The sequence below is a fragment of the Mesoplodon bidens genome (genome assembly GCF_964165515.1).
Source record: "Mesoplodon bidens genome assembly, chromosome: 10".
NCBI lineage: Eukaryota > Metazoa > Chordata > Mammalia > Artiodactyla > Ziphiidae > Mesoplodon > Mesoplodon bidens.
The window spans coordinates 68,847,693-68,870,412 of record NC_138172.1 but is presented as its reverse complement, the minus strand read 5'-3'; the positions used below and the strand labels follow the sequence as shown (position 1 = coordinate 68,870,412).

Here is a 22,720-nt window from a genome sequence, read left to right as displayed (position 1 = left end):
TTTTAAAAAACAAAAAAAGACAAAAAACAAACAAATAAAACTATCCCAGGTGTGGCCCAAATGCTAAAGTGGAGAAGAGGCTTTTTTAAATTAATTTCTTTTTGGCTGTGTTGTGTCACCATTGTGGTGCGCGGGCTTCTCACTGTGGTGGCTTCTCTTGTTGCAGAGCACGGGCTCTAGGCATGCGGGCTTCAGTAGTTGTGGCTCGCGGGCTCTAGAGAGCAGGCTCAGCAGTTGTGGCGCATGGGCTTTGTTGCTCCGTGACATGTGGGATCTTCCCAGACCAGGGATAGCACCCGTGTCCCCTGCATTGGCAGACGGATTTCCAGCCACTGCGCCACCAGGGAAGCCCAGGAGGCATTTTTATAGAGATCCAACACATGCCAGGCAGTTTTACCAACTTGTCTCCACAGCTATTCTGTAAGGCTGTTATTATCCCTACTTTAAAATGGTTTTGTGGCTCAGAGAGGTTAAGCGACACCTCCAGGTTCCCGTGCAAAGGGCCCAGCATCCAAGTCCACACCCCAGCCACTTTCCACTCTTTCCAGATCACCAGCCTACCTTCAGAGGCCTAGATTTTATTTTTCTTTCCATAATAATTCTCCTCAGAGAGACATAGTTTTCTGTTTTTCACAAAAATTTAAAGGATTTCTCTAAATGGTGGGCTTCTATGCCTTCCCCATTTTATATTTTGGTAACAAAAATCCAGTTGCTGCCCAGCGTACTGGGCATCCCTTCATTTCCTGAACAGTTTCTACCCTTGATGCAGGAGAATCCGCATCCCACCCCCATGCCCCATGGAGGCTCATCTGAAGGGAGACAGCGCCTCCTTCTGGGGGTTCTGGAACTCCAAGGCCGACTCCCTGCAGACTTGAGGAGATGGGCCGCGGCCATGGGCCAAATGATGAGATATTCATAGAACACAGGCCTGGGCAGCCGCCTCTGTGTGCCCCATTTAGAACTGAAGGCTGGAGACCCAGCTCCCCCATGCCTCTTCCACCTCTCCAGACCCTGACCCTGCAGAGGGACCCTGGCATCTGCCCCATCCCTGGGCATCCCTGGAGGACTGCTGGTACCAAGGGTTAACCTGCAGCCCTCCACCTCCCTCCTCTGCCTCTGGTCTGCTAGCCTGTTGCCATAGAAACAGGCTAAAAATAAAATGGGCTCCCAAAGCCCAGCCCCAAGCTCAGGAGTCAAAACAAACTAATTAAAGCAGCCAGGCTAAAATGTGAAGATAATTACACCCTCACTCAGGAGCCAGTCTGGCATGGAAAAGCTCAGCAAGCCATCCTGAGTCAGGACCCCTGGGTCCATCCCTGACATGCGGGGTAGCTCTCCCCCACTCAGACTCCTCGGACCCCAGGGTCCCACCAGGAGAGCCGACCCTTCTTAGGCCTTGGATCTAGGGAGCACCACACTCACACTCTAATGGCCCCACCCCTGCTAAACTGCAGTATGGCTTCATGCTGGGATCTGTGCCCCATCTGGGGTGTCCAAGAGAAGGTGGGGTGAACTGAAGTCTGAGGCTGCTTTTCTACATCTTCCCTGAAATTCAGGGAAGTCCCAATGCAGCTTTGGAGCTGCCTCTGTCCCTAAGACCTTTAAAGGCTTCAAGATAGTTCCTTTGTCTCCTGGGCTGCTGCCTCTTCACCGAGGGCCCTCGGAGCCTGGTGGGTGTTCCTCCATCCCCTTTTGGCCCAGGAGCGTGAGAAGGCCACACAGGTGCTGGGTCAAGTCCACCCCACCATGGGCCCTTTGCCTTACAGGACCATCAAGGTGGAGGTGTACGACTGGGATCGAGATGGCAGGTAAGCTGGCAGAAGGACAGAAGGTGAGCAAGGCTGGGGACAGCCCCTGGGAGGAAGGTGGGTCTTGCCCTCCCATGGAGAGAGCTGTGCCCAGGTCCCCACCCATGGCAGCTCGGGGGGTGAGGGGCCTGGGTTTCCTGTGGAGGGACCACTGCTTCGGTGGCTCATCCGTGCCCAGCTCCACTGAGGCACCAGAGGGCCCGTGTCCTGCAGGACATGGTGCAAGGGGTGTAAGAGGCCTTTTTTCCTCAAATAGCTGCCTAGCAGCCAGCCAGTGTCTAAAATCTCCCCACATTTGGAAGAATGTAGGATTTTCTGAAATGTGCATGTTCTAAGGTACAGGCAGATATTAGTGACCTCCTGAGCATTCATGACCACGTTCTCTGTGTGAGGCTAAGCATCGTGTGGTGACTGAAGTGCAGAAGATGAGCTTGGCTCTCAGAGACTCCCTGAAATCTAGCAGGGGGCCCTTGACTCCTCAGAGGAGTTGTTTGTGGGGAGCAGGGCTGATGGAGTGGGATATGGGAAAGGTGAGCATATGAGTGGACCCCAGAGCGGTAAGGCGGAGCCTGAGTAGGGCTGAGCCTAACCTTGGGGAGGCCAGGGGCTTCCTCTTCTGTAGATCTAAGTGCCCCCAAGGAGCCAGTATCACTGGGAATTCATAGACGAGGACCAGAACAGGCCTCTCACAACTTTAGTAGAACCCTCACCGGCTCCTGCTTGTCTGTTGAACCAAATCCAACCAAATCCAAGTATGTCATCCTTCCTGACTTTTGTGAGCCCTCCATCCTGTGGTGCTATCAGGGGGGTCATAGAGGGGCTTTAAGCCCTCTAATCTCCACTGGTGCCTATCAAGTCTGTGACATGGATGGGGGATGCCGTGAAGGGCTGTGCAAGTACAGCTCTAAATTAGGCCGGAGCTCCTTCCAAGGAGCTCACCTGCCCAACACCTTCCTATAAAGAAACTCTAGTGCCAACACTACTCTGCCAGCTCACTCTGTCCCCTCCTCTCTTTGCTTTAACCACATCCCAGGCAAGTCAGCTTCAGGCTTCCACCCGTGATTCACCTCATCATCTTACCCTGGAGTTCCCCATACTTTTCCTTTACCAGGGAAGCTGGAGACAGCTACCAGATACCATTGGGTTCCACCATCAAGGAGCTCGTAGTCTGAATGCTGAGAGCTGTAAATATGTAGACAAAAGACAGTGTGGACTCAAGATGGGACAAGGCCCCAGGGGCATCTCCTGGGCATCACACTCCAGCAGGCATTCCCGGCCAGCATGTTAACCACTGCCCTCTATCAGGGAGAGTGGTGGCGAAAGGCAGCCAACCACAGGGTAGATGGGAGTTCTGCTTTGTACAAGGTTTTGCTGCACTTACCATCAACACATGCTTGTGGGGCAGAGATGCAGAAGGTGTAAACACTGCAGAAAGCACCTCAAGCTGCCTGGACGGACCTAGAGCTAATTGTCTTTTCAAAAAATGTTACTGGAAAAATGTCAAGTACACAGAAAAGTAGAGAGAAGAGTTTAATGAACACTTTAAGCCTATCACCTGAATCTAACAAGTGTTACATGTTGCCACAGTTGCCTTATCTATGTTTTGATGTAGTGTAAGTTACAGTTCATAGCATTTTTACCTCTAAATATCTCATTGGGAGTGTCTAAAAAATAAGGGCATTTTTCTACATAACTACAAATGTCATTATTGCACCTGACACATTGAACAGTAATTCTTGAATACCATCTAATATTCATTTCATGTTCAAATTTCCCCAGTTGTCCCCAAAATACGTACTATTGCTCGTTCGTTCAAATAAGAATCCAAGTATTAGAAGTGGGTCCTATTCTCTAGGACCCTGCTCTTTGCTGGGTGGCTGTTGGGTTTCTTGCTCCATGGGTGACACTGGACTCTTCCCAGGGGCCCACACTCTCTGCTGGTGTGTACCCCTGGAGCAGAGGCCCCGGGCAGAACTGGGAGCCAGGGGAAGGGACATGAGAGGCGGGGGGATGAGCAGAGGCAGCGCACAGCCTGCGCCTCGCGGTCTCAGCAGCAACTTTCCCTTGCAGCCATGACTTCATTGGGGAGTTCACCACCAGCTACCGGGAGCTGGCCCGCGGGCAGAGCCAATTCAACATCTATGAGGTGAGGCAGACACCTGAGGGCTGGGGTTTGCTCTGACTATATGTAGCTCCCAGTTGCTGAGGACTAACAGTGAGCCATGGCTGGGGTTTTTTGTTTGTTTGTTTGTTTTTGTTTTTGTCTTTGTTTTTGCGGTACACGGGCCTCTCACCGTTGTGACCTCTCCCGTTGCGGAGCACAGGCTCCGGACGCACAGGCTCAGCGGCCATGGCTCACAGTCCCAGCCACTCCGCAGCATGTGGATCTTCCCGGACCAGGGCACGAACCTGTGTCCCCTGCATCAGCAGGCAAACTCTCAACCACTGCGCCACCAGGGAAGCCCATGGCTGGGGTTTTTGCATGTTCTCCTGTGAGGTGGGTGTTATTGTCCCATTTCACAGTTAAGGAGACTGAATCTCAGAGAAGTGAGGGGACTTGACCAAAGCCCAGTAAGTGGCAGAATCAAGAGGCAAACAACCTAAGCTTATCTGACTCCAAATCATTGAGTTATAGTGTCCCCCACTGAGAGACTTCTTCCAACAAGGTGGGGGAATAGAAGTGCAGGTGGGCAGAAGGTGGGGAACAGTATCAGAAGGTTCCAGGCCCAAGACCTGAGGTTCTGAGTTCAAGTAGCCTTCTGCCTTTAATCAGAGCAGTCTCCGGGCCTGCAGAATATCTTCTCTTTTCTGGAAGGAAAGAGAGGAACAAGAATCAGGATACCTCCATCTAGACCAGAGAACATTGGACAAGACATCCAGTCTCTCTGGAGATAATATCGTCTGCCCTCCAAGGACACTCTCTACTGCTGAGCCTTTGCCTGTGTGTGTGCTCCCTCTCAGGATGCCCTCCCACCTTCCACATCTAGCTCAGGCCCTACTCCTCTGGTGACCTATTTTCTCCCACTTATGAACTTCATGGATAGCATAGTTCATGCCAGACCTACTGAACTGCAGATACTTATAACCCTAATTTACAGCCCAGGGTTCATATCCTGACTCCACCATGTATTAGCCGTGCGACCCTGGCTGAGTTCTTGCCCCACTCTGTGCCATGCACACTGAGAATTAAATAAGTTACTAGAACAATGTCTGGCCACTAGTGAGCATTACGTCAGTGCTATCTCCTAGTTTCATCTGTTGAGCGCTTGGGTGCCAGGAGATTTAAATTTCACAACCATCCTACAAACTGGGTCTATCCTTACATCACTCAGCTAGAGCTGGCTTTGACTCCCATCTCTGAACCCTAATCCCTGTATGCATCCACTCCCTCAACCTGTATTTCTGTTCCGAATGGGCAGGTCTTGTGTTCCAACTAGACTGAAGCTCCCCAAGGGCAGACAAGGTGACAGCCTTTCCTGTTGCCCTGGTCACACTGGCCTGGGCCCTCCTGGGCACACCGTAGGTGCTTATTATACATTCACACTGAATTCAGTTGAACAAGGCTATTTGCGAGAATGGAATGTGGATGGATTTCTTTGAAAGAGCCCTGATCCTCACAGTTAATTGCTTTGCTTTTTGTAAGGACAAAGGACAGAGCTGTCTCTGTCCCCTCACCCAGGCAGAGGGAAGCACGCTCCGTCTCTGGACTCTTTTAAGGAGATTTTTAGGGAAGTGAAGGGAAGGGGTCAGGTCTCTTGGAGTTTGATTCTAAGGATGCTTGACAGGCTCGGATGAGGCCACGATCTCTCAGACTTCAGTGACTTGTTTTCTCAGTCATTGATCCCTGCCCCCTTGCAATCAATGAGAGAAACTGCAGCGCTGGCGGAAAGAAGTGCTGTCTTTACACATCTGAAAGGCCATCAAGTAGAAAAGGAATTAACTCTGGCAGCCCAGGGGCAGGACTTGCACCATGGAGGGCATCCCTGGCAGGCCGGTTTGGGCTCAGGAAGGCCCTTCTAGAGTCAGAAGTGCCTGAAGAGAGAACAGGCTTCTGCCAGGAAAGACCCTCATCTCAGGCCCCGGCATCAGCCTGGGTGTCCAATGCATATGCCCAGCTGTCTTCTGGCCACTCCTTAGACTCGGCCTTCCCAAACTGAATGCACTGGCTAAAGTCCCTGCAGCCCTCATCTCCCCCTGGCCAGCCAGCTCCTCCTCCTGTGTTGTCATCACAGCGGCCATGGCACCTGGGGAGGCATCCTTGACACCTCCTGCCCCTCATCCCACACCCAGTGCATGACTGAATCCTACTCCTCCTGCCACCTAAATATTCTGACATTTGTCCTCTTCATTCCCGTCTACCCCCACTGTCACCGTCTCCCCTGTGTAGGGGCTTTGTGACAGCCCCATAGTGGCCTTTCCGCCTCCTTCCGTCCTCCACTCAGTAACCCAAATACTCCTTCAAAATTGTAATTGACCACATTGCTGCCCTGCTTAACCCCCGACTGTGCATGTCACCCACTGCCTCTGCCTGGTTCGCACAGGGGAGTGGGGAGCCTCCACACCAGCTGAGATCCTAAAGGGCCCTTTACCTACAAGGGGAGTCCAAGCTCCTTCACACGGGTGCCACGCCCCAGTGACCCGCAGTCTATGTGCAACCGTGTGTGTGTGTGTGTGTGTGTGTGTGTGTAAGCAGCCATATACATCACAGCTCTAGGAGCCCCTAGGGTCTAGCCCTGTCCCCTTCCCTCTACCCATCCCACTTTCAGCCCCATCATGCCATCTGAGGCTCTCTGAACCTCCATGCTGTCTCAGTCTCTGTGGCTCCATTTGTGCTGGTGCCTCCCTTGGGGCTCCCTTTGCTCTTCTTCACCTGGTGGGGCCTGCTGGGCCTTGGAGACTCCCTTTGCTGTTCTTCCCTCAGGAAGCCCCCACCTGCACACCCACTCTACCCCAAGGTCTCAAGTGGATGCCTCTCCTTGGTGCTCCTGCTCCACCCCCCACCCCACTCCCATACCTATTACCTGTTTATCATACTTCCTGCCCCCTCAAAGACCACGATGTCCTCAGGAATGGGGGCAGTGTCTTACCACTGTATCCAGAGCCAGCACCGCTGCTGGTCCTGGGAGCCACTCAGTGCCCCTTGCACAGGAGGGCAGACCCCACACCTGCCCTGGAGACCCTGGGGATGTGAGGAGAGGGAGAGGAGAAGGCTTGGAACTCCAGCTCAGGAGTTGGGAGGTTGCTAGGCTGGCCCCTAGGGGGTGCTGGTCCCCCACAAGGAGTTCGGGTGCAGCCGCTTAGGGCTGGAGAGGCTGGTATGGGGGAGGGGGGGACTGTGTGCCAGGTTATGCATGAAACCTCAGAACAAACAGGATGCTTTCTCAGTGCCCACTTCACAGGAAGATCTGAGAACAAAACAGTGCTTTAATATTAAAACAGTTATAATTAGAGAGTGGAAATGTGGAATACAGGCAAATTTAAATATAACAGAGAAGACTTCAAAGAAATGTGCTTGAGGCCAGATTTTTCAGCGATGCCCAGGCCCCCAGGAGTCCATGTTCATTCTCCTCCACTGGGAGGGCTACTTTGGAGTAAAAGTTTGAGATCCGGTAAATTCTAAAAGTTCCACACCCTCATAGAACAGGTTGGGAAACTGAGGCACAGTGTAGTCTTGGGGCTGCAGTGTGCCCTCATCTCAACAGGCTGCCTAGCAAGCTGTCGTCCCATGAATATGTCAGTGAGCACCATGTCATCTGGGAGAATTTCATGCCTGTGGTGGCTCCAAGGTTTTTCTGGGCTTCTCTCCCCAGGCTCTCAGTTTCCACCTGCACAGCCTGCTAACCTCCCACCTGCACTTCCCACCTGTGCCCGAAATCCAGTTCTTTCTTCCTTCTGTGTCTACCTAGTCACCCATGACTCCTCCCTCTCTCCTGCCTTCAGGGCCACGCCCAGCCCTGACTGCTTGGAAACACTCCTTCTTACCTGGTCACCGTTTTTTTCCTGCAGGTGGTAAACCCGAAAAAGAAAATGAAGAAAAAGAAATATGTGAATTCTGGCACAGTGAGTAGCCACCCCCTTTCTGCCATGGGTATAGACATCCTGAGCCCCGAGCTAGGTCTGGTGGCAGGAGTCATGTGTGTCTGTGTGTGCTCCTGCGGGGTGTGGGAACGAGACCTGGAGGGTTAGAGCTTGGGAGGGATGGGGCCGATGGAGCAACACGAAGTAGACGTGTAGGAGACACCAGGCCCTGTGATACAGAATGAGACATCCCAGAGAGAAACTACCATGGGGACTTCCTGTGGAAGGAAGAGGAAAAAGAGTCGCATTTATTGGGCCCTTACTCTGGGAAATTCCCCATTTGGGTGCTTTTCACAGGTTGTTTCCTTAAGAGGCAGACATTATCATCACCTCGTCATGAAAGCGGAAACCAAGGCCGCAGGCAGGAAAGTGACTCAACCAAGGTCACAGAGCTAGAAGGTGGTAGACATGGCAGTGAGCACAACAATTAAATTCAGAGCTTGCAGCTGCTGTGGGCTGTACCCCTGCTTAACCATGACCATGCTGGGATTATACCGGCCCAGTGGCTTCTGGGGGCTGATCTTCAGGACATTCGTGCCTTTCTTCAACAAATATTTACTGTGTGCTACCATGTGCCAGGTGCCTTTCCAGGCACGAGGGATACAGCTGGGAACAAGACAGACCCAAATCCCTTCCCTCCTTGTGCTTATCGTCTCGCGGCGGGGGGGAGACAGAACACGAATATACACTCAAATACCTGTGTGTGTCAGGTGGTTGTGATTGCTGTGGGAAGAAGCAGGGTGAGGTAAATGGATAGGGAATGCGAGAGATGAAACTACTATTTTAGTTATGGTAGTCAAGGAAAGCTTCTCTGAGAAGGTGACATTTGAGCAGAGATTTAAAGAAGGTGAAGGAGCAAGTACTGAGGATATTGAGGAAAAAGAATTCTAGCTGTAGGGATCAGCATGTGCAAAGGCCCTGAGGTGGAGCCCGCCAGTGCATTTATAGAACAAACCAATGTCTTTGCAGTGCAAACGCACCCAAGTCTGTACCCTTCATGTCCCTCCCACTCTAGAGGGCCACAGCCCCATCACCGAATACAGCCAAATGTAGCCATTTGAATCAGGCCAACTGCAACTCCAGACTAGAAGAGGTCACAGACAGGGAACTCCAGCGTTCCTCCAAGGAACCTTATTTCCTCCATCTGTAAAATGGGGCTAATACATCATCCCTCCCCTGCTTAACGCACAGGGTGGCTGTGGCAGACACATGGGAGATGCAGGACTGTAAATTGCAAAGTACTCTGCTCATTCAGAGGGGGCTGACCACTGCTTCTCTGATTGTAATTGTTTCACACGCAGGCTTGGAGTAATAGTTCTTTTGTCTGTCTCACAGGACTTCCCCATACATGGTGGGATGCTTAGCACCCCTGGCCTCAGCGCATAGCTAGCAATAGAGCCCCAGTCATCATGAGACCCCAAAACTCTCCCTCAGACTCCCAAATGCACCTAGGAGAGGCAACACGTTCCCCAGCTAAGAAATATTAGACGTACAGCTAAAAAAAAAAGGTTGAAAACCACTGATCTCATCCAGCTTTCTTACTTTAGAGATAAAGAGACTGAGGCCCAGAGAGGAGATATGATTTGTCTCAGGTCACACAGTGAGTTAGGGACAGAGCAGGACTGGGCTGAGGTCTCCTGACTTTCCCTTGCTCCAGTATTTCCCAGTCTTTACCATAAAAAAATCACTCAGAGTCCAGGATGCTTGTTAAAATACAGATGCCCAGGCCAGTTCCCTGGGGTTCCATTTTAGGAAAGCCAAGCTGGAGCCCAGGAATCTGTATTTTGTGCTTCTCATACCTTACTTACTATGTGCAGAGTCTCCTGGGGATCTTGTTAAAATGCCAAGAATCTGCATTTCTACTCAGCATCAAGGTGATTCTGATGCTGTTGTTCGGGGACTATACTTTGAGTACCAAGTCCCTGGGTCAATCCATATGGCCAGGCAAGTTAGGCAATTACTTCATCCCAGGGCCTGGAGCAGGGTTCAACTCTGGCTGCAGGTTAGACTCATGTGAGGAGCTAAAAAAAAAAAAAATGCAGGGCCAGAGCCCTATCCCCAAAACCCTCATATTATTGGTTTGGGGTCCTCACTCCAGCTGCAAGATGTTTTAAAAGCTTCCCAGGGAGTCTAGTGACCACAGTCAGAGTAGAGGCCACTGTCATAGTCCATTCCTAGAGAAAGGAGGCTTTGTCCATCCAGGTGCTTAACACTGTAACCACAGCGAGTGGGGGTCTCCAAGGCCCAGCTCAGTACTCACAGACCCTCCCATTATTCGGGCTAATGGCTCGTCCCTTTGTCAAGCAGAGGCACTACCTGGCCTCCCACTGAGTTGATAAAGATGACTGAATCTGTACCAGTAGGGGCCGCCCCAAATCCTAGAGTGGAGTTGTCTGACACAGGTAAAAGTTTCCCCGCCCCAATCTTCCCTCATTTAATTGAGTTTAGCTGCCAACCTTTTCACTTGTCTCCACCATCCTAAATCATTTTCATAAAGAGCTGCCAGATAGCTACCTGTCTTTGGAAAGCTGTTGCCAGAGAGCTGCCAGGGGCATAGATCAAGAGACCTCTGCTTGGGAGAGGGGGCCCCAGTTGCTCAGTTACCTCCAGGGAAAGGACAGGCTGCTTAGCAGGAAGGTCTTGTGTCTGAGAGGGTAGAGATCAAGATGCTAGAGGGATGAGGTGGGACAAATAAGATTTAAAACAATTGCAGACCAAAGAGACACATTTCAGGATTAACAGTTAGCGGAACATGGAAGCATGGAGCTTGTCAGCATTGGCAGATCTTAGTCCTATGTCAGGAAGACCCCACTCTCCCTCCACACTCCACACCCGTGTCCACTTAGGGGAAACTCGATTCCTTGGCTTGAGCCCCTGTACTCCAGTGACAGAGACGGGACCCTTCCAAAGATGCAGTTTGGCATCAAGGTCAAGAGCACAGGGTCTGGTTCCAGGCAGACCTGGGTTCCCATATCACTTGGCCATGTCCTGGTAGTGTCCTTGGACACACTGCATCACTTCTTTGAGCCTCAGTTTCCTTGTTTGTAGAATGGAGATAATAATAGTACCTCATAGAGTTGTTGTGGGCACTGTTTGCAATGAAGTAGGCAAACGCTGGCATGTGCTGGGTGCTCCATAACTGTCAGCAATGCTCTCCGTCTGCCTAGTGCTCCCCACTGACCAAGCTTCTTTTTGTTTTCAAGGTCACGCTGCTTTCTTTTGCTGTGGAGTCAGAGTGCACATTTCTTGACTACATCAAAGGAGGGTGAGAAGAGTTGCAGCCTGGTGTCTTCGGCCTCAGGGAGAGGGAAGGGGCCCCGCACATCGACATGAGCAGCCCCACCTGGCCTCTTCAAGGCCATGGCCGAAGCCCGCGATCATGGGCGCTGAGCAGACCCTCAGACAACTCACCCAGAGCCCTGCATGCCCCTGATCCTGAGTGTCTGCAGAGGGCACTACTGAGCCACGGAGGCCAGCCTGGGTCCCGTGAGGTCCCTGTGCGGAGATGGGACCTGCAGGTGGTAGGGACTCTATGACAGAGAAATGGGCTTAGGGAGGTGGAAAGAGCCCCCGTCTAGGAGGCAGGAGGCCCAGGCCCTAGGCCCCTCTTTGCCTTGAATTTGCTGGGTTACTTTGGTCATGTCACTCTCCCTCCCTGGGCATCAGTCTACTCTGCACAGAGAGTTGGAATTAAGTGAATTCTAAGGTTCCTTCCTGCTCTGAGCTTCTGATACCGATGGTCTCTCTGGTGAGGGGCGGGCAGTGATTAACCTTCACGGTGTCATTAGAGACCTACAAAGGGCAGGAGGAACTGGGAAATGAGCCAGGGGATGGTCAAACACAAGTTTAAGGAGCAGAAAGAACCAGAAGGGTCGGCATCCAGGCAGGCAGAGAAACCTGGTGGCTCCAGCCAACAGCTCATGGAAAGAGAGTCTGACTCCAAGGTGAGGTCCTACGCAGCACGCTCCCTGCCAGGACAGGTGCCAGGGCCGGGTGTGGGTAGCCGAGCCGACAGGTGCAGGCAGGTGAGTGACTACACCTGTCTGGAAAGGAGACAGGCAGGGCGGTTGCCAAAGGCTTATCCCAGCCAAGCGGGCGCTTGGCCGCCTGGTTCTCCGGGGCAGAGGGAAAAGTCAGGCCCTGGGAAGCCACACTTACTTTCTCATGACAAGGCTCCCTACTGCCTTGAGCCTGCAGCGCCCAGGTTCGAGCTCTCCTCCTACCCCCTGAGCACATGCCCTTCCTGCAGTCACCCACAGGCTTTCCTGCCCCTCCTCCGTGCCTTCTCCAGGCCCTGCCCTGGCTCCCTTCCCCCATCGAAACTGCTCTATCTGCTCTCCATCTATTAAGCAACCACCCCTTATATTCCATGGTAATTTTCAAACAATCCTCATCCTGTTTATCCTTCTCATTTACATAGTGCCCCCGATTTACAGAACACAATGGGCTGGGTGAAGATGATTATCTCCACTTTACATAACCTGTCCAAGGCCCCAGCACTTGGTTGGTGGCAGGGCATTCCGTCACCACTTCCATAGTAATGAACCCACCTCGCAGCTCCCAGGTGAGGTGTGATAGAGGTGGATGAGTTGAAGGACTGGGTGCTGTCTCATTGAGAAGGAGCTCCCAGAGGCAAGCCCTGGCCCTCCTCCTCGGCCGTCCTCACACTCTGGAGAACCTGCGTGAGAGGCCGCTGTGTGTGTCCAGGCAGGCAGCTGATGGAGGCCTCTGTCTAGGATCCTCTCCTGCCTGGCCTCCCTCCCCCGCCCCCCTGGACCAGGAGGAAGGCTGTGGGCTCCTCTGCCCCCACGTCAGAGTCCGAGATGGAGCTGGTTGCTGAGCAGCCTGCAGGGAGTACCTTTTCCACAAAAGTAGCTGCTTTCCAGTCCCTTCCTTCTTTTAGCTGTTTCAGAACCCAGAGCAGGGTTTTTACTTAAGGAGTAAAAAAAAGCCTGACTCTCCCCTCACCCTTTATTTGGAAGAGCCAGGCCAACAATGTCCCTCAGCTGTAGTCCTGAAGGCCAGAACCACCTCTTGTCATCTTGTGGCTCCTTCTCCCTCAGAGCTTGGAGTCTACTGAATGCTCTGCCCGCAGGCAGCAGACGAGGGGGAAAGAGTGTGGGGAGGACTGTCTCTGGCCAGCAGACCCTGGGTGGGGTCTCCTGCTAACCATGTCCTTCACCTTTCTTGGAGATTGAAGGGTGCCTGAGCAGCAGCTCTGCTGTGATGAAGTGGAAAGAGGGCTGTGGTTTCTGATAGGGACCATCTGCTAAATGCAGGTGAGGTGAGCCCTGCCTCATCATTTTTAAAAAAAAATAAATTTATTTATTTATTTTTGGCTGCACTGGGTCTCCGCTGCTGTGCGCGGGCTTTCTCTGGTTGCGGCGAGCGGGGCTACTCTTTGTTGCAGTGCGCAGGCTCCTCATTGTGGTGGCTTCCCTTTGCTGCAGAGCACGGCTCTAGGTGCGTGGGCTTCAGTAGTTGTGGCTCACGGGCTCTAGAGCACAGGCTCAGTAGTTGTGGCGCATGGGATTAGTTGCCACGGCAGTAAAAGTGCCCAGTCCTAATCACTGGACTTCCAGGGAATTCCTAATTACCTTTTCATCTTGTGATTCCCCCAAGCACCTGAAGGATTTGCTAAAACAGATTCCTGCACCGCACCAAGGGATTCGGATTCAGTAGGTCCACGGGGGGCCTGAGACTCCTCACAGATTCCCAGGTGATCCTGATTCTGCTGGTCCGTGGGTGCTCTTCCAGTAGCGCTCCTACAATATTTCCCACAGACCCACAGACTGGCTTTTACTGGCCGCATCCCCCATGGTGTCATTTAACATATTCCTCTATCCCCTGTGTTTCCTGTAAACAACCAGTAGATAGTTCTGGAAGCTCAGTTAGATTCCAGTTCAGTTTTTTGGCAAGACGACTTCATTTGTTCTTCCCTCAGGGGATGCACAATGCCTGTTTGTCTTTCTTTTTAGCCAAATAAGTTTTAACCCTGAATCTGACTCCAAATTTGTGCCAGGAACACAGGGAAACCCTACTTCCCTGGCCTCATGTGGACCCAGGGGCAGGGTTTGGAGAGGAAATAAGAAATCACAGCCATGTGCCCAGCAGAACATAATCATCTTCAGAGAGCTGTCACACTGCCTAACTCTTTTGATGTTCACAACAGTCCTTTGGGGGAGGGTGTAGCTGATGATACTATACCGGTTTTCCAGAACTGGAGATGAGTGACTTCACCAAGGCTACATACCTGGCAAGCAGTGGGGCTGGGGTGGAGGCCAGGTTTCTCACTCCCTGTCCATTACAGGCCTGCTTTTGTCCAGGTTACTCCCCTGCTGTTCTTCCTCTTCTAGGACCCAGATCAACTTCACGGTGGCCATCGATTTCACAGCCTCCAATGGTGAGTGGGGGCATGGGCAGAGGAGCTGGATGGGGGCCGGGGGCCTGGAAAGGGGAGGGCTTTTCAGGGCTGTGGTAGTTGGCCCTAGCTGGGAGCAGATCTCCCATACTCTCTGGCCTCATCCTCACCGAAGAGGAGGAACTTAGGCCTAGAGAACCAAAGATGCAACCAAGGTGGCAAAGGTACCCCTAGATTGGATCATGGTCACTAACAAATCTGGCCTCTAGGCCTACATACCCTGAGCCACAGCCTTGCCCTTGAGGATACCCACTCTCCCTAGGGGAATAAGACAGCTCCTCTGGGCCCATGGAGAGCCCTGGAGCAGAGGTATTTCCTCACAGGATCGGATTGCACAGCCCCTGTGCAGTCCACCCCACAAGCTGGAGGGGAGAGCCAGAGGCAAGACTGAGCCTTGTGGTCCTCAGGGAGGCAGGAATGCCCAGGAGCTCCGTTCCTCACCCTTGCTCGGGCTTCCTTCCTCCTCTGACCTTCTCCAGTGTTGGGCTGTGACCAAGTGGCCGGGAGCAATCAATGCCAAACTTTACACTGTTAGAAACATCACAACCTTCCTTGGATTCTGGACCCCCATTAGCAGTGCTCAGTGCTCATTTCTGTGCCAATCAGAAGATGCCCAGGTCTCGTACTCCACAGGTGTGTCAGAAACCCCCCCTCATGGCTGCGGGCCCTCCCATCACAGAGTGGTGGGATGTCAGAGCTGGGAGGGGCCTTAGTATTCATAACAGTGAGGAGAGTTATAATAACATCTGTTTAATCCTCACAACAGTTCAGTGAGGTGGGGACTGTTATTACCCCCATTCTACAGATGAGGAGACTGAGGCTGAGTGGTTAAGAAACTTATGCAGGATCACAAAGCTAGTAGGAGGTAGAAAGGATTAATACATGGCAGTCTGTGCTGTGCTGCCTCTTATTCATAAACGAGCAACTAAAATATGGACAATATTAGTGGTGACAAGGGCTGTGGAGAAAAACAAGTCAGGAAGAGGGATAGGGAGTATGGAGGAGGCTGTAACTTTCAATAGGCTGCTCGGGGAAGACCACAGCAGACCTCAAGAGGTGAGGGAGCAAGCCATGTGCATATCTGTGGAAAAGCGTCCCAGAGCAGAGGGAACAGCCTTTGCCGAGGCCCTGAGGTGGGAATGGTGAGAGGCCAGAACTGAGTGAGTGACAGGATGGTAGGAGATTAGGAGAGAGGTAACTGCAGGCCAGATCAAGTGGGGTTTTGTGGGCCCTTGTAAGGACTTCAGATTTAATTCCTGGTGAAACGGGAGCACTGGGGCATTTTGAGCAGACAAGAGGTGTGATTAGCTGCCTGAGTTTTGACATAGACTCACTCTGGCTGGTGTGCTGAGTATGGACACAAAGGTGGAAAGACGGAGATCGGGCTGCTGCAGTCCTATGAGCAAGAGGATGGTATCATGGAGGAGGGGAGAAGTATAGGTGGGATTCTGGATGTATTCTGAGGGTTTAGCAGCCATGATTTGCTAAAGGAATGAATGTGCGGTAAGAGAGAAAGAAAGGGGTTCCCTTGGATGCCCCCTTCTGCATTCTGAGCCTGGTGGCTTGGAGTGTCCAGGCCGGCAAATGTCGCCATGCCCTGTCTTGCAGGGAACCCCTCGCAGTCCACGTCCCTGCACTACATGAGCCCCTACCAGCTGAACGCCTACGCGCTCGCACTGACCGCCGTCGGGGAGATTATCCAGCACTACGACAGCGACAAGATGTTCCCTGCCCTTGGCTTCGGGGCCAAACTACCCCCTGACGGCAGGGTATCCCATGAGTTCCCGCTGGTAGGAGGTCCTGGGAGAAAGGGCTGAGGGCTGACCAGGCTGGGGGTGTGGTGATAGGCCTGGGGTGGGGGGCATTCCCATCCTGCCCGCCTAGGGACTTGAGGTGCAGTCTTTGCAGAGGTAGGCTGCCTGCTGGATGTAGGGGAGCTTGTATCAGAGCTTCCAGAAACCCACTCCCCACCTCAGTCACGAGCACGTCCCCTCCAAGTCTGAAGCCGTCCACAGTGGGCTCTGCCCTCCTTTTCCTAACAAGACCCAGGTAGAGGTGGAGTGGGGATGTGGCTGAACTATTCCCCAAGGCCCCAGAAATAAGGCTAAAAGGGTGTGGGTTGGGTATGGACAACTGTGGGTGGTTCCAGGAGTTCCCTGGGTTGGTCTGAAATGGGGGCCCTGTGGAGAAGGCTCCTCAGGCCACCTCCTTTCCCTCCCTCCCATGAGCTGGGGACACTCAGTCGGTTGCTGGATCACTCACAGCAGATGTCCCTCCCATGCCCATAGGGTGCCAGGCACCGTGCTGGGCACAGGACACAGGAGGATGGAGCAGCCGCTAGCCCTTCCAGAGCAGCTCAGACTGTGCAGTCATTTTAGGGGGTGGTGGGTTTGCCCGAGGTTCCCTAAGCAGCCAGGGCTCTGGGGGTCGGGGGGATGCTGTCTGAGCAGGTACAGGGAGTAGGGCAAGGAGCAGGTCTGGACCCTGCTCACCTAGAGCATGTGCTGCCCTTCACGGTGGGCCCCGAGGGCTCCCTCCCCTGCCCCGAACCCCGGAAGCCCCACCAGAGGAGTCTAGGAGAGCCCAGGCCTGTCAGCCTCCCCAACCCTGGCTCTGCCCCCACAGACCACCCAGCTGCCCTCCTTCCCATCCCTCCTTCCTTCCTGGGCTCAGCCTCCTCGCCCTCTGTGCCCCCAGAATGGCAACCAGGAGAACCCCTCATGCTGTGGCATCGATGGCATCCTGGAAGCCTACCACCACAGCCTGCGCACGGTGCAGCTCTACGGCCCCACCAACTTTGCCCCCGTGGTCACCCATGTGGCCAGGTGAGTGTGGCGGTCACTGGACCATCCCCACAGCTCACAAGGTGCTTCCTTCTACCACTGTCCTCCCGGGAAGGGGGGAGGGAGTGTCCCTTCCCACTGATTTGCTTTTCAGGGAGGCCTGACCCTAAAGAGACCCCCTCCCACCGAAGAGCTGGCCCCACCAGTGTTAAGGGTCCTTGTGTTGGGGGGACGACATGCCCAGAGTCCCACCAGACAGACCTCTGCCCCCACCCTGCCCCAGGAATGCGGCTGAGGTGCAGGACGGCTCCCAGTACTCGGTGCTGCTCATCATCACGGATGGGGTCATTTCAGACATGGCACAGACCAAGGAGGCTATCGTCAATGTGAGCAGGGATGGGGATGGAGCATGGGGAAACCTGGGGGTGCACCTCCCCCCTCCTTTAGGGAAACCCTTGAGGCATGACTTCTCCTCTCCCTGCTGTCTTTGGGACCACTCCTGGGTTCTTGCTGTAGAGCCTAGAGGGCCAGCAGCAGGGTTTTGCGGGTGGAGGGGGTTCCGGGTGATGAAGGATCTGGCTGGCGAGCTCTCTACCTACCTCTTCATCACACTGGATGGTCCACTCCCTCCAGACTCCTATGGTGCCCTCATTAACCCATCTCTAGGGCTGCTGCCCCAAACCCCAGCCTGGCTTGGCTAGTAGAAGAGGAGGGAGGTCCAAAGAGCGGGAGGCCCAGGAACATGGCTCCCCCTACCGGGTCGTCTTCCTATATAGGGGCCCCAGCCACAGCTGGCCCTCCCTCTGTGCCCACGTAAAAGCTGTCCCACATGACAGCTGTCCCACATGACGGAGGTCCAGAGGCAGAAGAGGGGACAGGAGTGTCTTGCAGAAGCAAACCTATGACCCATTTCCCCCTCTGCCTCCTGCCCTCTCCACCCCCTCTTCCCCTCTGGTGTCCCTGTATCCTTGGCTATCCTCTCTCCCTCCTCCTCCCCCTTTTCTGTGTTTCTCTGTATGTCTCCATCCTTCTCTCCTCCATTTCCTCCCTGTCCTCCTGCCTTTCTTCTTTTGACCCACCCCTTCCTGTCCTTACCTGTGATCTCCCGTTTCTTGTAACTGGCCCCTCGGCTGGGTACCACCCCGCCTACCTCCCATGTTGTCTCCCAGGCTGCCAAACTCCCCATGTCCATCATCATCATCGGCGTGGGCCAGGCAGAGTTTGATGGTGAGTCCCCACCCCCCTAGATGTTCCCCCCAGAGGCTTCAGGCCCTTGGGAATGTCCCCTCCCAAAAGAGTGAGAGCTCACCCCAGGGTGTGTGCAACTATCTGGATGAGCAGGCAGGGTGTGAGTGTATGTTTGTTTGTACAGGTAGGGGTGTGTCAAGGTGTGTACTGCACACCCACACACCAAGGCTGTGGGGAGGAGGCCCCAAGTCACTCCTCCCTCCTCCACCCTGGGAGCCTGTGGAGGGTGGGGGAGTGGCACCATGGGCTGGAAGTCAGAGACTCACGTGGTTGGGCTCCTCCTGTCTCCTGGCCTCAGTTTTCTCATCTCTAACATGGGGGTCTGGGCTGGCAGTCTCTGTCCTGCCAGGCCCAGGTGCCCACCAATTAGTCCCCCAACCCCATGCCTTTGCCCCCCACCCCCCACAGCCATGGTGGAGCTGGATGGTGATGACGTGCGGATCTCCTCCCGGGGAAAGCTGGCCGAGCGGGACATTGTCCAGGTGAAGCCCAGACCCTGCCCGCCCCACGGAAAATGCAAGAGCCCCTCTAGGCAGGCTGACCTAACTCCCCCTTCTAGGGGCTTCTCTGGAAAGGGGCCCTGGAAGGATGCACTGGGAGCCCTAGAATGGCTTGGCCACACAGAAGGAAACAGGAGTCAGTCTTAGGGCTGGACCCACCTCTACCATGTCTGAGACTCACCCCTAACACTGTGTTGCCCTGACTGGAATGCTCTGCCATGCCCTCCCTAAGCCCCAGGCCTCCAGGGTCTCCTGTAGAACACAGAGGCCTAATTACTTGTGCCTTCCTTTATTTTCTGCTGGGCTGCCTTCCTAAGTGAGATGGCAAACCCCAAGAAGCGGGGGGAGGTGTCTTTAGTGTTGCTGCAGCCCTTTCCAAGAATGAATGTTGCTTGGTTGATTGAATCAATATCAACATCTCCATGTAGGATGGCAAATGTAACGAGCAGGCAGGTCTTTGTCCTCAGGGAATCCCAGTCCAGTCAAGCCTCAGAATGCACCTCAGTAAGCACATCCCTCTGTGAACCTCTTGCACACGGAGTCCCTAGTGCTTAGGAGATTCAGAATAAAAAACTGACATTCTCTATACCACCCCCTCCCCCATTAAAAAATTAAGGGGGAGGGGTCATTCCAGGTGTAGAGACCAAAGACAGGGCGCTAGAAACTGGAGCAAGGGCAGTCTGGGAGGTGGGACCTGTGTATGCAAAGGCCTGGAGGCAGGAGTGAGCCTGAGGCACTGGGAAGGGGGGCAGACATCTCCTGGGATAAAGCCAGAGGGGCCTGACTGTAGGTGTTGGCCCAGAAAGGGAAGAGCAGAAGCAGAGAAAGAGAGCGCCCTGCAGGAGAGGTGGGAGGAGACCCGCAGGGCCCATTTTCCAGAAGCCAGGGGATTCCTTCAGCATTTCCTGAGTGCCTGCTAAATGCCTGTGCTTGGTGCCAAGACTTCAGAGATGAAGGGATCTTGTTCAGTGGTGTATTGTTTCCTGGCATGAATAGGTGTGCAGTAAGTTATTTGTTGAGTGAATGACAGAACAGGGACTATGATACAGTCGCTCAGAGAATTCACCCTGATGGGGAGGGCTTGAGTGAAGTGGGCAGAGGCTGGGGAGGAGTGGGACAGGATCCCAGACCTGGAGATTTGGGGGACTGGTGTCCAGAGGGAGACCTCGCCTGACCCTGCCTCCCCCACTGGACAGTTTGTGCCCTTCAGGGACTATGTGGACCGCACGGGCAACCACGTGCTGAGCATGGCGCGCCTGGCCCGCGATGTGCTGGCTGAGATTCCCGACCAGCTGGTGTCCTACATGAAGGCGCAGGGCATCCGCCCTCGCACCCTGCCCGCGGCCCCAGCGCACTCGCCCCCGCAGTCCCCCGCCCGCACGCCCCCTGCTTCCCCCCTGCACACGCACATCTGAGCCTGGTCTGCTCAGATGGCTGGGGCTTAGGCCAGTAGAAAGCGAGGTGGGGTACCCAGACCCAGCTACAGACCATCCTGCCCAGCCTTTAGAACACGTGTGCCTGGGAGGCCCACAGGGGGTGGGGCTTCTGGAGACTCCTTCCCATACTGCCCAAGCCCCTAGAGTTTGGGGGTACGGGTGGTGGAGGTGGAGATCTGGGCCCCTGCTCTTCTCTCCTTTCATTGACACCTGGTTCTGGACCAGCCAGGAAGATGTCAATCAGGACGACTGGGGTCCCGCTCAGCCCACCTGAGCTATTAACCTGGGTAATCCCATCTGCTCCTATATCACCCTGAAGCCTGGGCTAAGCCTCCCACCTCCAGGCCCCCTTCTCCCTCCCCTCGTCCTGTGGTGTCTACTCCTATACCTGGCCCCTGACCCCCACCCAGTATCTATCCTGTCCCATTTCCAGTGAACCCTGTGAGGCTGCTGGGTTTGCAGGAGTGCCTGAACATGTGACCCCTCCTTGGGACCCTTGCATGCAGTGGGAGTCCTACAGACCCATGAAGGGGATGCTGTGATAGTGGATGGAGGCCACATGGTGGGCAAGGAATGGAGGCTTTTCAGGCACAGAGTCCTTTCTGGTGCCTCTCAAGCCCAGTATGACGCTGGTTCTAGACACACAGATCCACAGGCCTCTCCATGGTCTGAGCCCGTAGGTACCTCCACAGTTGGCTCCTGGCTCCAGGACTCCCCTTTTCTCCCCAGAGACTGCCCGGGGTCCTTGGGGCACCATCCTCTGCTGCCCACCTGGAGGCCTGGGCAAGAAGCAGCCCAGCTCCAGCACTCCCACACTGCCCCTCTATCCTATGGGGATAGGGGATGGGAGTCCTGGGTTCAAGTCCTGCCTCCAGCCCTCGACGGCTGTGGGAACCTGAGCAAGGCCTTTCTACCTTCTGGGTCTCAGTTTCCACATCTGTAAGGCAAGAGGGTTGACCAGATGGCCCTGGGTTTACCTTCAGCTCTGATACTCTGAGAGTCCACATTCATCCCACGCCCAGCTTCCCCCATCCCACTCCTCACCAGTGCAACCCCTTAAGGCCGTCTTGGCTTTTAGGGTCACCCTATTCCATCCCATCATCCCAAATCCACCCTTGTCCTTCAGCCTTGGGCTCTAGCATCTGAGCCTGAGCCCTTGCCCCTGCTGTGGGAAAGGTGAGAAAGATGATCTCACCCCTGGGCCCACCCAGCTGCCCAGCCTTTACCCACATGGTCATGCATGCCAGTCCCTCCTGCTGCATGGGGCTCCTCAGCCCACTGAATCTCCCGTTCCTGGGTGGAGACCAGGCCCCACCCCGTCTGTTGCCAGACACTGCTTCCCTTCCTGTCATGCATGATGGTGGTGTTTCTCTGCTGTCTGGTCTGTGCCTGTCTCTAAGACAGTCTCTGTGTGGAATTTGCCTTAAACTGAAGTAAATTTGGTTCTTTTACTAAAGTTCCTTGTTTTCCTTTCTCCTGTGAAAAATAGCACAGATGTTGCTGTGTGACAGAGTCCAGGTTCTCCTCTCTCTTTCTTCCATTCTTTTGTTCAAAAAAATGTACTGAGCAACTACTATGTGCCAGGGTCTATGCTAGGCACTGAGGATGCAGCAATGAACAAAACATAGGCCCTGTCTCCACATGGAAATTAGAACAGACACACAGATAGGACAGGGCAAACACAGGAAGCACATAATAGGTAAATAATATAATTTCCGGTGGTGATAAGAGTCACAAAGAAAAATAAGAGAATAAGAGGACAGAGAATGACAGGGTGATATTTTAGATGAGGTGGTCAGGGAAGGAGGGCCTTTCTGAGGAGATGACAGTTAGGTGAGCCCCGAGGAAGTGAGAGAGGGAGGCATGCTGATATCTGAGGCAAGAGGGCTCCAAGGAGAAGGAGCAGCAAGTGCAAAGGCCCTGAGGTGTGTTTGAAGAACATTAAGGAGGCCAGTGTGGTTGAAGCTGCATTAAGGAGGGGAGAATGCAGGAGATGGGGGTAGAGAATCTGGAATGTGCAGGGCCTTGCAGGCCACAGAAAGGCCTTCAGCATTACTCTGAGTGAATCAGGGAGCCACTGAGGAGGTGAGAGATGTGAGTAACATGATCAGATTATTCCGTGGGTGACTTTACTGCATCTGATCACTCATCTCTCAACAAGTATATACTGAGCATTAGTGCCAGGCCCTGCTCATGTTGGAGACACTGCCTCACACACAGTTGCACCCTCATGGGCCTAACCCCTGCTCTGGAGCAATAAGCAAGGAAATCCTACTACCCTGAGGTATCGACGCCAAACCAATGAGAGGGACCAGGATCTGTGGCCACCAAAGCGGGGCTCTTGGGGCAGCCTAAATGCCACATAGGTCATGTGCCCAGGATGACTTACTGCTCCTCTGTGTGATGGGACTGTCACTCCTCTCTTGCAGGATCGTTGTGTGGTCAG

The 22,720-nt window shown here is 53.9% G+C and overlaps 1 protein-coding gene across 3 annotated transcripts in view; it reads left to right on the top strand.

The window, feature by feature from the left end:
• Nucleotides 1–21,556, top strand: part of CPNE5 (copine 5) — a gene marked incomplete at its 5' end in the record, with an annotated part of 92,115 nt that extends 70,559 nt beyond the window's left edge. For all 3 annotated transcript variants that reach the window (XM_081246687.1, XM_081246686.1, XM_081246688.1), the window contains 11 exons: nt 1,767–1,808; nt 3,879–3,954; nt 7,815–7,868; nt 11,090–11,151; nt 14,243–14,289; nt 15,916–16,097; nt 17,005–17,132; nt 17,374–17,476; nt 18,260–18,317; nt 18,747–18,820; nt 20,035–21,556. In XM_081246687.1, the coding sequence (XP_081102813.1) occupies nt 1,767–1,808; nt 3,879–3,954; nt 7,815–7,868; nt 11,090–11,151; nt 14,243–14,289; nt 15,916–16,097; nt 17,005–17,132; nt 17,374–17,476; nt 18,260–18,317; nt 18,747–18,820; nt 20,035–20,253 (1,045 nt within the window). In that variant the 3' untranslated portion in view covers nt 20,254–21,556. The remainder of the gene's footprint in view (nt 1–1,766; nt 1,809–3,878; nt 3,955–7,814; nt 7,869–11,089; nt 11,152–14,242; nt 14,290–15,915; nt 16,098–17,004; nt 17,133–17,373; nt 17,477–18,259; nt 18,318–18,746; nt 18,821–20,034) is intronic.
• Nucleotides 21,557–22,720: the final 1,164 nt, after the last annotated feature.